The sequence below is a fragment of the Pseudophryne corroboree genome, chromosome 7, assembly GCF_028390025.1.
Source record: "Pseudophryne corroboree isolate aPseCor3 chromosome 7, aPseCor3.hap2, whole genome shotgun sequence".
In the NCBI taxonomy this organism is placed as follows: Eukaryota; Metazoa; Chordata; class Amphibia; order Anura; family Myobatrachidae; genus Pseudophryne; species Pseudophryne corroboree.
The window spans coordinates 513738552-513751663 of NC_086450.1; the positions used below are offsets into that span (position 1 = coordinate 513738552).

General features: G+C 49.7%; 1 protein-coding gene across 2 annotated transcripts in view; it reads right to left on the reverse strand.

Annotated features, from left to right (window-relative positions):
• Positions 1-13112, reverse strand: part of PKMYT1 (protein kinase, membrane associated tyrosine/threonine 1) — a 118752-nt gene that overhangs the window by 27509 nt on the left and 78131 nt on the right. For both annotated transcript variants that reach the window (XM_063935476.1, XM_063935475.1), the window contains 2 exons: positions 4149-4399; positions 2569-2655 (listed from right to left, as the gene is read on the reverse strand). In XM_063935476.1, coding sequence (XP_063791546.1) covers positions 2569-2655; positions 4149-4399 — 338 coding nt within the window. The remainder of the gene's footprint in view (positions 1-2568; positions 2656-4148; positions 4400-13112) is intronic.

The window sequence follows — 13112 nt, forward strand, 5'->3', positions numbered from 1 at the left end:
AGATGTAGGGCAGGAATGTTCTAGAATAATCCTGAACTAAAAATTCCCACTAACACCCCTGCGCCTCCTTGTGGAGTAGAGGTGTATGGGCGGAATGTTCTGGAATTATAAGCTGGAAAAACAGCAATGATTAAAATGGCCCTCATGCCATGCTTTCACAGAAAATCACAGTACAGGTTACCTGCTGCAGTGTTAATATAGGCTGAACAGCCTATTATACAGTTATTATAGGCTTAATAGCCTATTATACAGTGATAACACCGGTGTAGGATACAGTAAAATACATGCATTTAGTTAGCCTTCATTAATATGAACACTGCCTGCAGTGCTATTATCTTACAGCCTTAACAGAAAATATGGTTAAACCTGCAATAGGCTATGCCAGTGATAGCCTATTGCCAGCCAAAGCCTCATATATATATTATATATATCAAATGTGCTTAAACATATAATCACAGGTCATACTGATATCATGCCAGCAAAAAGCTTCATTATATATCATCTATATAAAAATGTGCTGAAACATATATAATATACATAGTCTACAGTGTTATAACCCATGACACTGTTTAAAACGCTGCGCTGCTTGTGAGGTAGCTGAGCAGCCTATTTAGTAACCCATGCAGCCTTTTGCTGCTGCTATGGCCATTACTTCCCCTCCCCCCCCCCTGCATCCCCATGTTACCTGCAACGTACGGGTGCAGGGAGCAGGAGAGCGCTGTATATAGCGTCCGGGGATCGAGTGCAGGGAGCAGGAGAGCGCTGTATATAGCCGGGAACCGTCCGGAAGAGCGGGCAGCGCCTTCCTACAACAGTACACAGTCCTGTGTCCGGCATCAGCGGCGTGCGGTGTTCCTGGCAGAGCGGGCGGCTTTGTTATCACACGGAGCCCTTCCCCTGTCTCGGCGGCGCCTCTGTAGTGGTGCCGGGCAATCAGCGCTGTGAGAGCGGCCGGCGTCTGAGTGACGTGCGGCCGCTCTGCGCGTAGTTCAGTGGGACCCTCAGCGGCGGCTTCAGCGGCGGCTCCAGCACACTTTACACACAGCAGGGCGGCAGCGTGAGCTGACCGCCCTAACATACCTTGTTCCATGTGACGGCTTTTCTCCTGGCTGTGACGGGGCTTCTCTCTGCAAGCTCCGTTTCAGCCTCCAGCTTCACATGTTGGCTGTCACTGGGCTTCTCTCTGCAAGCTCTGTTTCAGCCTCCAGCTTCACATCTTGGCTGTTTCAGGCTTCCTTTCAGCTCTCTGTCTCATCCTGGCTGTGACGGAGCTTCTTCCTGTAAGCTCCGTTCAGTTTGCAGGAGACAGTGGCTGCCTGTGGCTGTGAGGGTGCTCTTTGTGAGGACCGACACGCCATGCGCTGCCTTATAGCGCCTGTGGCTGTGAGGGTGCTCTTTGTGAGGACCGACACGCCATACGCTGCCTTGCAGCGGCACCATCCCGGACCCATGTTTTTCAGAAACTGGGACGGGAAGTGTAAAAATTAAAAAGAAAAAGAAAAAATTAATAAAATCTTCTGAAATGTGGGCTCATTCCCACAAGCCGATGTTCATCTGTGAGCACCGAAAAAACACTGGCAAAGTACACTGAGGTACTTGGGGATATGGAGGGGGGGAGGGTCCTAAATTTGAATATTCAGTGCCTTTGTTCGGCTACGCCCGTCCATATCCCAAGAGTACTCCAGTGACCCCTAGTGGATGATAAAGAAAACATGCACTGTGTGGGGTCCTGAGGACAGAGTTTGAGAACCTGTGCTCTAGGGAAACTACCGTTTCCAGAACCAGTGCAAAGAGGTAACAAAGGTCCAGACAAGGTGACTGCTATACAGACGCGCAGACAAAGGGTGGTATCCAATTATCCGCTGTAAGTTACCTCTGCTAATAGATCCCTTGGGGGCTATCCAATTAGCCCTGAACGCTGACAGTTATTGGGTAACTCAGTCACCTGCCGGAGGCAGGCTAAATAAAATCCACAATAATAAGCCCTAGAAACTCCATTGTTTTTTCGTGAAAACACATAGATACGGGATCCTAAATGTTTAATGTAAGAAAAAAAAAAAAAAAGAAAAAAATCCCTCACATTTTTTGCTAAAATTTTCAAGGCCAACTGGATACTCCCCTAAGTGCACTCACACATACATACAGACATGCATACAAAATACACTCAAACATACAGACATGCTGGCCAAGTGTCCTCACACACACTATATAATTAAAGGCTAACGCTGCACCTCATCTCTATGGGGGAATGCAAGTGTTTTGCACACCGGCAGCCACTAGATGGCGCCCAAAGGAGCAATTTAAGTGTTGCTCCGTTCGGGCATGCACAGCTGCCATTGCTGACATTACTGTTATTGTGATGGGCTGGTAACTAGTGCAGACAAAAGGTGCCGCCACACACGGAAACGGGCAGGCACCGGGCGCCCTCCCGCGGGCAGGCACCGAGACAAAGTACACTCACATTACAGCACACCTCAGGCACTACCTCTGAAACAATCAGAAATTTACTTTAATGTACGCTGAAACGCAGAAAGAACGCCAACGCCACGTTTCTCCAGGAGCACTTACCTCTTTCTCAGGCTGTACTCGGGCGACATATTGCGAGGGGTTGATGTGCTGCCCAGAGACGGGCGTGAGAGCAGGTCTGGAGAATGTCTGTGAGAAGGAAACCACAAGTGATCAGCTCCAGATCTGGGTGGTCCAGACGGTAACATAACAACGTCCTCCACTTTATATCTACTACACAACGCCTATCCTCTAGCCATGCCAGATAGCCCTGCTTGGTGACCTCCTGCCAAAACACTAATCCTAAGCAGCAGACTAACATGCAAAAAGGAGGAATAAGGATTAAGGAAAAGTACACAATGTGGGGTAAAAGACCGCTCCAATATCAGTCACCACCGCCATTAATCTGCGACTTTATACTAATTCCCGTGCTACAAAGTTACTAAGTGCGTACTCAGGGCCTTATTCAGTAAGGATTGCAAATTCTGCTAATTCTGAACGCATGCTGACCGCCGCCTCCCCCCCTGATGAAGCAGAAATTGCAATCGCAGCGCAATTTCTACTTCATCGTTAAGATTAAGTTGATCGTGGCAGCCGCTGCCATCACGCCCGCACCACCCTTTTCCATGCCGCTCCGCCTTGGAAACGGAGCATTGCTGCCCCCACCCCGCGAGCGCCTCTGCCTGATTGACAGGCAGAGGCGTTCGCATTCCCCCCCGCAGAAAATGCGTGCACATGCGCAGGACAGGCGCTGCGCCCGCATTTTGTGTGTCATTTTTGCGGTTGGATCACATTCTGTGATCCAACCTGAATTAGGCTCTTAGTACACTATAGGCGTAAGGGCCCCATACACTTATACGACATGACGGTCCGTCATGTCATATAAGATTTCGTCCAACCTTCCAGCAGCCTTCCCGCTGGTAAGATAGCATTAGATATATCGTATGCAGTTTTTCTTTTGCGTATGATGTATCTTTTACTATCCTATCTATTTACTGCGGGATCCGACATATAACGAGTGCAGCACTCATGATATGTCGGATCTAGGGGGATCCGAACCGATGCTCACGGGAACGTGCATCGGATCGGATTTTCAAGCACCCCGAAAATGCACGATTTCACCCAATGTATCGGGCCGATTGCCCAAATTGGGCTGAAATCGGGCAAAATCGGCCTAGTCAGTGTATGGGGCCCTTAAGAAGCAAGATGGAGGAAAACGTTTGGACAGATAAATCTGCCGATGTATATACGCACCTTAAGAACTGTATCTCTGAATGACGTCTAATAGGGGGAGCAGTTCCTCAGCTACACAGAACTACGATTCCCATGATGCAACAGGGCTAAGAACAAGCCTCCAATGCCACCTTCATTACCTGTAGCACCAAGCACAGTCCTACCTATCCACTGTATATCTATGGCGAAGCCGCTCCAGCTGGTGGAATACTGGGTCACCAGCAAGTAGGTTATATACAAATATACATTTTATATGAGCAGCTGGAAACATTATGGGTGGACAGACCATATAGATACTAACATGCCACTTCCTACAAATATGTGCGGTCTGACTCCAGTTCGCGGTAATAAGAATCTCTCCCTTCACACTCACCCAGGTAATACATGTATAAAGCATTTTACACCTGTACCTGAGAGCAAATTCCTGCCCATGGTAGGTCAGATTCCTGGGGAGGCCCAGAGGACTAAGTGGTACTTCAAAGACATCATCTCCAAGGCTCTCGTCCTCCCAGTCACTAGATATGCTGCTCTCACCAAATCGGCTTGGAGCAGGAGAAGACGGTGGGGACCGCAACGCCAGGCTTGCTCCTCTCCAGTGCAGGAGCCAGGTAACCGGATGCCTGAGGCCTCGGAATAGTATAGCCACCAGCCACATTACCAGCTGTAAGGAAACGGAATCATAATTACCCACAACTCCTTTCCTCAACATCCTCCTTGGTAGCTTCTCTTCTTAGTTATTACATGGAGCATTTCGTCCACACTGTGTAACTTACTACTGAGCTGTTTCCTTATCCTGCAAGTGTACGGATCACCATAGGAGGAAATGTTATCACATACTTCGCCAATATAAACTGGTTTCTGTATATGTAATATCAGTGAGGACGCAGCAAATGTGATCTGATTGATTTTCCAGTATCTGCATTTTGGTCCGTTATTCTGTTGCAGTTGTAAGAAAAGAAGATGCCACATGAAGATAAGTTGTTCCTGAAGGGCTCCGGTCACAACTGGGAGTGACTGGCTGACTCCCATCTCAGCCTGGAGCAGGCTGGGGACATACACAGCCCCCACTGTCTGCCAGCAGACAAGGTTACATATAGGGAAGCCAATCCTGGGACATTTTTTCAGTCCAGGATTGGCTTTTAAGTGTGTGGCCGCCCCCTCGCCCCACCCCACCCCGCACACATTACTAACCGTATACAGAGGGCGGGCGAGTGGGGATCTCTTCCTGCACTCCCTCAGTGCTCGGCTGGCGGCGCAGCGTGACCTCATGCTGCGCCGGGGGAGCCGGAAAGAGGAAGCCGGGCAGCGTCTGAGCGTCCTGTGGACGCACAACGCTGATCCCTCAATCCCCGGGATTGGATCTTCCAGTCCCGGCCGTTTTTGGCCCTAAATTCCGGGATCCCGCCGACCCCGGGATTGGCCACCATAGGTACATATTACTTCTTATAGGGAACATTCATTACACGGGATGTTCTGACCAGTGGGAATAATTCCAGGACTTGTGTGCACCTTAAAGTCTCCAAGGAAAGTAACATCACCATGGCATATGTACTACGTGTCTTAGTAAATTGGTGCTCTGTGGATTGGAGAGTAAGCTGTGTTGGCCTAGGAAGAGCCCCCTTTCAGTGACCCGATACCAATGAAACTGCTGTGTATATTTCTCTCCTTTCCATTACATTTATGTGACAGTACTGTTCTTGCTGTCAACATGGAACTCTGTGAGGGAGTGAGCTCCCCAGCCTGTAGCACTGGATGAAAGGGATCTGCCACCAAGAGAGCGACGTTTATCCCATTGCTGGGATGTAGCGAGGCCTGCTTCTCATCCCACGTTAGCAGTTCTAAACCCTATCAGTGAGGAATGCATTCCCAACAGTCTCCTTGCTGCTGTCCACGGATGGACCTGTACTTCACGTGCCAAGTACAGTACTATATTTTGAGGGTTCACTATGATATGCCGGCGGCCGGGCTCCCGGCGACCAGCATATCGGCGCCGGGAGCCCGACCGCCGGCTTACCGACAGTGTGGCGAGCGCAAATGAGCCCCTTGCGGGCTCGCTGCGCTCGCCACACTATTTTATTCTCCCTCCAGGGGGGTCGTGGACCCCCACAAGGGAGAATAAGTGTCGGTATGCCGGCTGTCGGGCTCCCAGCGCCGGTATGCTGGTCGCCCGACCGCCGGCATACTGAAGACCACCCATATTTTGAGACACCTTACCCTTGATACTTTGTTTCGCAAAGTTATTTCTACAAGTTATCTGCTGTGAGGGGAGTTGGGTTCATGTTAGCAATCCAGCCATGCACCCGTCACCCGCATTTCTTGCCATGTTCCGACCTTCGTATCACCCGGATGTTGTACAAATAGGGCCATATCTGGACTTTGTTTTAATTCCACCATCTCATAGAGGTGTCGTCTGACAGGTGAATTAGAAGAGTTGTTCCATAGTCTAGACCCGGAGGAACTTTCTGTGTTAAACTGCACCTAGGACATGGAAGCACCCTGAAGCTGATCCATAGCCGCGGGGGTAGAATTCACATATTCCATAACAAAACTCGTCGGCATTGGAAAAGTTGTTGAGTCTCCACATGACCAGAACAATGTGAATTGCTCTGGAGGGTTTTTAATAAGATTTTACTCACCGGTAAATCTATTTCTCGTAGTCCGTAGTGGATGCTGGGAACTCCGTAAGGACCATGGGGAATAGACGGGCTCCGCAGGAGACTGGGCACTCTATAAGAAAGATTTAGGACTACCTGGTGTGCACTGGCTCCTCCCACTATGCCCCTCCTCCAGACCTCAGTTAGGATACTGTGCCCGGAAGAGCTGACACAATAAGGAAGGATTTTGAATCCCGGGTAAGACCCATACCAGCCACACCGTATAACTCGTGATACTATACCCAGTTAACAGTATGAAATATAACTGAGCCTCTCAACAGATGGCTCAACAATAACCCTTTAGTTAGGCAATAACTATATACAAGTATTGCAGACAATCCGCACTTGGGATGGGCACCCAGCATCCACTACGGACTACGAGAAATAGATTTACCGGTGAGTAAATTCTTATTTTCTCTGACGTCCTAGTGGATGCTGGGAACTCCGTAAGGACCATGGGGATTATACCAAAGCTCCCAAACGGGCGGGAGAGTGCGGATGACTCTGCAGCACCGAATGAGAGAACTCAAGGTCCTCCTCAGCCAGGGTATCAAATTTGTAGAATTTAGCAAACGTGTTTGCCCCTGACCAAGTAGCTGCTCGGCAAAGTTGTAAAGCCGAGACCCCTCGGGCAGCCGCCCAAGATGAGCCCACTTTCCTCGTGGAATGGGCTGTTACTGATTTAGGATGCGGCAATCCAGCCGCAGAATGCTCCAGCTGAATTGTGCTACAAATCCAGCGAGCAATAGTCTGCTTAGAAGCAGGAGCACCTCTTTTGTTGGGTGCCTACAGGATAAAAAAACGAGTCAGTTTTCCTGACTCCAGCCGTCCTGGAAATATAAATTTTTAAGGCCCTGACTACGTCCAGTAACCTGGAATCTTCCAAGTCCCTAGTAGCCGCAGGCACTACAATAGGTTGGTTCAAGTGAAAAGCTGATACCACCTTAGGGAGAAACTGGGGACGAGTCCTCAATTCTGCCCTATCCATATGGAAAATCAGATAAGGGCTTTTACATGACAAAGCCGCCAATTCTGACACACGCCTGGCCGAAGCCAAGGCCAATAACATGACCACTTTCCACGTGAGATATTTCAAATCCACAGTTTTAAGTGGCTCAAACCAATGTGATTTCAGGAAACTCAACACCACGTTGAGATCCCACGGTGCCACAGGAGGCACAAAAGGGGGCTGAATATGTAGCACTCCCTTTACAAAAGTCTGAACTTCAGGCAGTGAAGCCAGTTCTTTCTGGAAGAAAATCGACAGAGCCGAAATCTGGACCTTAATGGAACCCAATTTTAGGCCCATAGTCACTCCCGACTGTAGGAAGTGCAGAAAACGACCCAGCTGAAATTCCTCTGTTGGGGCCTTCCTGGCCTCACACCACGCAACATATTTTCGCCAAATACGGTGATAATGGTTTGCGGTTACTTCTTTCCTGGCTTTTATCAGCGTAGGAATGACTTCCTCCGGAATGCCCTTTTGCTTTAGGATCCGGAATTCAACCGCCATGCCGTCCAACGCAGTCGCGGTAAGTCTTGGAACAGACAGGGCCCCTGCTGTAGCAGATCCTGTCTGAGCGGTAGAGGCCATGGGTCCTCTGATATTATTTCTGTAAGTTCTGGGTACCAAGCTCTTCTTGACCCATCCGGAACCACGAGTATCGATCTTCCTCCTCGTTTTCTTATTATTCTCAGTACCTTTGGTATGAGAGGCAGAGGAGGGAATACATAACCGACTGGTACACCCACGGTGTCACTAGAGCTTCCACAGCTATTGCCTGAGGGTCCCTTGACCTGGCGCAATATCTAGTTTTTTGTTTAGGCGGGACGCCATCATGTCCACCTGTGGCCTTTCCCAACGGTTTACCAACAGTTGGAAGACTTCTGGATGAAGTCCCCACTCTCCCGGGTGTCGGTCGTGTCTGCTGAGGAAGTCTGCTTCCCAGTTGTCCACTCCCGGAATGAACACTGCTGACAGTGCTAAGACGTGATTTTCCGCCCATCGGAGAATCCTTGTGGCTTCTGCCATCGCCATCCTGCTTCTTGTGCCGCCCTGTCGGTTTACATGGGCGACTGCCGTGATGTTGTCTGACTGGATCAGTACTGGCTGGTTTTGAAGCAGGGGTTTTGCCTGACTTAGGGCATTGTAAATGGCCCTTAGTTCCAGAATATTTATGTGTAGGGAAGACTCCTGACTTGACCAAAGTCCTTGGAAGTTTCTTCCCAGTGTGACTGCCCCCCCAGCCTCGAAGGCTGGCATCCGTGGTTACCAGGACCCAGTCCTGTATGCCGAATCTGCGGCCCTCTTGAAGATGAGCACTCTGCAGCCACCACAGTAGAGATACCCTGGTCCTTGGAGACAGGGTTATCAGCCGATGCATCTGAAGATGCGATCCCGACCACTTGTTCAAGAGGTCCCACTAAAAGGTACTTGTATGGAACCTGCCGAATGGAATTTTGCTTCGTAAGAAGCTACCATTTTTCCCAGGACTCGTGTGTAGTGATGCACCGATACCTGTTTTGGTTTCAGGAGGTCTCTGACTAGAGATGACAGCTCCTTGGCTTTCTCCTGCAGGAGAAACACTTTTTTCTGTTCTGTGTCCAGAACCATCCCCAGGAACAGTAGGCGTGTGGTAGGAACCAGCTGTGACTTTGGAACGTATAGAATCCATCCGTGCTGATGTAGCACTTCCCGAGATAGTGCTACTCCGACCAACAACTGCTCCTTGGACCTCGCCTTTATAAGGAGATCGTCCAAGTACGGGATAATTAAAACTCCCTTTTTTCGAAGGAGTATCATCATTTCTGCCATTACCTTGGTAAAGACCCTCGGTCCCGTGGACGGTCCAAACGGCAGTGTTTGGAATTGGTAATGGCAATCCTGTACCACAAATCTGAGGTACTCCTGATGAGGATGGTAAATGGGGACATGTAGGTAAGCATCCTTGATGTCCAGGGATACCATGTAATCCCCCTCCTCCAGGCTTGCAATCACCGCCCTGAGCGATTCCATCTTGAACTTGAATTTTTTAATGTATGTGTTCAAGGATTTCAAATTTAAAATGGGTCTCACCAAACCGTCCGGTTTTGGTACCACAACCAGTGTGGAATAGTAACCCCGTCCTTGTTGAAGTAGGGGCACCTTGACTATCACCTGCTGGGAATACAGCTTGTGAATTGCCTCTAGAACAGCCTCCCTGCCTGAGGGAGTTGTCGGCAAGGCAGATTTGAGGAAACGGCGGGGGGGAGACGCCTCGAATTCCAGCTTGTACCCCTGAGATACTACTTGAAGGATCCAGGGATCCACCTGTGAGCGAGCCCACTGATCGATGAAATTTTTGAGGCGGCCCCCCACCGTACCTGGCTATGCCTGTGGAGCCCCCGCGTCATGCGGTGTACTCAGAGGAAGCGGGGGAAGAATTTTGATTCTGGGAACTGGCTGACTGGTGCAGCTTTTTCCTTTGACCCGCTTGCTTTTCTGAAGCCGAAAGGACTGTACCTGATAATACAGTGCTTTTCTTAGGCTGTGAGGAAACCTGAGGTAAAAAAATTTCATCCCAGCTGTTGCTGTGGATACGAGGTCCCAGAGACCATCCCCAAACAATTCCTCACCCTTATAAGGCTCTATGTGCCTTTTAAAGTCAGCATCACCTGTCCAGTGTCGGGTCTCTAATACCCTCCTGACAGAATGGACATTGCAATAATTCTGGATGCCAGCCGGCAAAATATCCCTCTGTGCATCCCTCATATATAAGACGACGTCTTATTGTTTGAAAGGGTTACAGACCACGCTGCAGCAGCACTATCTGCAGGTCTCAGTCTAGAACCTGAGTGTGTAAATACAGACTTCAGGATAGCCTCCTGCTATTTATCAGCAGGTACCTTCAAAGTGGCCGTATCCTAAGACGGCAGTGCCACCTTTTTTGACAAACGTGTGAGCGCTTTATCCACCCTAGGGGATATCTCCCAGCGTAACTTATCCTCTGGCGGGAAAGGGTACGCCATCAGTAACTTTTTAGAAATTACCAGTTTCTTATCGGGGGAACCCACGCTTTTTCACACTTCATTCACTCATTTGATGGGGGAACAAAACACCGCCTGCTTTTTCTCCCCACACATAAAACCCTTTTTTAGTGGTACTTGGGTTAATGTCAGAAATGTGTAACACATTTTTTATTGCCGAGATCATGTAACGGATGTTCCTAGTGGATTGTGTATATGTCTCAACCTCGTCGACACTGGAGTCAGACTCCGTGTCGACATCTGTGTCTGCCATCTGAGGGAGCGGGCGTTTTTGAGCCCCTGATGGCCTTTGAGACGCCTGGGCAGGCGCGGGCTGAGAAGCCGGCTGTCCCATAGCTGTTACGTCATCCAGCCTTTTATGTAAGGAGTTGACACTGTCGGTTAATACCTTCCACCTATCCATCCACTCTGGTGTCGGCCCACAGGGGGCGACATCCCATTTTCAGCATCTGCTCCGCCTCCACATAAGCCTCCTCATCAAACATGTCGACACAGCCGTACCGACACACCGCACACACACAGTGAATGCTCTGACTGAGGACAGGACCCCACACAGCCCTTCGGGGAGACAGAGAGAGTATGCCAGCACACACCAGAGCGCTATATACTGTAGGGATAAACACTATCACTGAGTGAATTTTCCCCTATAGCTGCTTGTATAAACAATATTGCGCCTAAATTTAGTGCCCCCCCTCTCTTTTTAACCCTTTGAGCCTGAAAACTACAGGGGAGAGCCTGGGGAGCCGTCTTCCAGCTACACTGTGAAGAGAAAATGGCGCCAGTGTGCCGAGGGAGATAGCTCCGCCCCTTTTTCGCGGACTTTTCTCCCGCTTTTTTATGGAATCTGGCAGGGGTAATTATCACATATATAGCCTCTGGGGCTATATATTGTGATTATTTTGCCAGCCAAGGTGTTTTTATTGCTGCTCAGGGCGCCCCCCCCCCAGCGCCCTGCACCCTCAGTGACCGGAGTGTGAAGTGTGCATGAGGAGCAATGGCGCACAGCTGCAGTGCTGTGCGCTACCTTGGTGAAGACTGAAGTCTTCTGCCGCCGATTTTCCGGACCATTTTCATGCTTCTGGCTCTGTAAGGGGGACGGCGGCGCGGCTCCGGGAACGAACACCAAGGACGGGTCCTGCGGTCGATCCCTCTGGAGCTAATGGTGTCCAGTAGCCTAAGAAGCCCAAGCTAGCTGCAAGCAGGTAGGTTCGCTTCTTCTCCCCTTAGTCCCTCGTTGCAGTGAGCCTGTTGCCAGCAGGTCTCACTGTAAAATAAAAAACCTAATTTTAAACTTTCTTTCTAGAAGCTCAGGAGAGCCCCTAGTGTGCATCCAGCTCGGGCCGGGCACAGAAATCTAACTGAGATCTGGAGGAGGGGCATAGAGGGAGGAGCCAGTGCACACCAGATAGTACCTAATCTTTCTTTTAGAGTGCCCAGTCTCCTGCGGAGCCCGTCTATTCCCCATGGTCCTTACGGAGTTCCAAGCATCCACTAGGACGTCAGAGAAATATAGTAAATTATAGTCTGGATTAAAACTTTTTCTTTGAAGGAACTGGGGTAAATCAGGATTTTGGTACTTACCGATAAATCCCTTTCTCCGATTCCACAGGGGCCACTGGAGCGTAGTTACAATGGGGAAATAGTAGGCAGTAGCTGGGAGCTGGCACTTTAAAATTCTCACACTGTGGCTAGCTCCTCCCCTACTATCTCCCCTCCAAGCCAGTCTACGTAAAACTGTGCCCGAGGAGAGCTGTAATAAACAAACCGTAAGGTAGAGGAGGTTAATGAAGCCCTGTAAACCAGGAGAACACAAACCAAACCTGGAACAGAACCCAAGAAACAACCGGCTAGCCCGAACTCAACAAGCAGTCATATGGTGATCTGCAAACCGTTAAGCAAAAAACAAGGAGGAACAGCGCTGGGCGGGCGTCCAGTGGCCCCTGTGGAATCGGAGAAAGGGATTTATCGGTAAGTACCAAAATCCTGATTTCTCCTTCATCCACTAGGGGCCACTGGAGCGTAGTTACAATGGGGACGTCCCAGAGCTCCCAGAACGGGTGGGAGAGCGCTGAGAGTTCTGTAAAACCACTCGGCCAAACTGAGATGCAGAGGCCGCAAAAGTGTCAAACTTGTAGAATTTGACAAACGTATGACGGCCGGACCAAGTAGCCGCCCGACCTAAAGTATTCATGGAGACCCCACGGGCAGCTGCCCACGAAGGTCCCACCACGCACGTAAAGTGCGCTGAAATGGAAAACGGAGGCTCCCGAGCAACCGCCAAGAAGACTGTCTGATGGTCAGATGTATCCAACAGCCCAGCATATGCTGGGACCCTGGCTATTTAGTACGGGAGCATCGTACAGAATAAAGAAGAAAAAAAAAACCCTTCGTCGAATAGCCTAAGACCTCTGTAGAGAAAGTCAGCGAGCCCTGACAACAGTCAAAGAGGACTGAAAAACACTAGTGTCAGATTTATATGAAAAACGGACATGCCCTTTGGGAGAAACGACCGCTGAGGCCGAAGCTCAGCCGGGGGAGTTGCTAATAGAGTACTCCCTGAAAGAGAGCCCGAACTTACGGGCGCCAGGCTAATTTCTTTTGGAAGAAAACCGAAAAAGGCAGGGACCGAAAATTCAGGTCAATGTGGTTTGAAGCGCAGCGGAGCAAAACCTCCCAGAGAAACCAAAGATTACG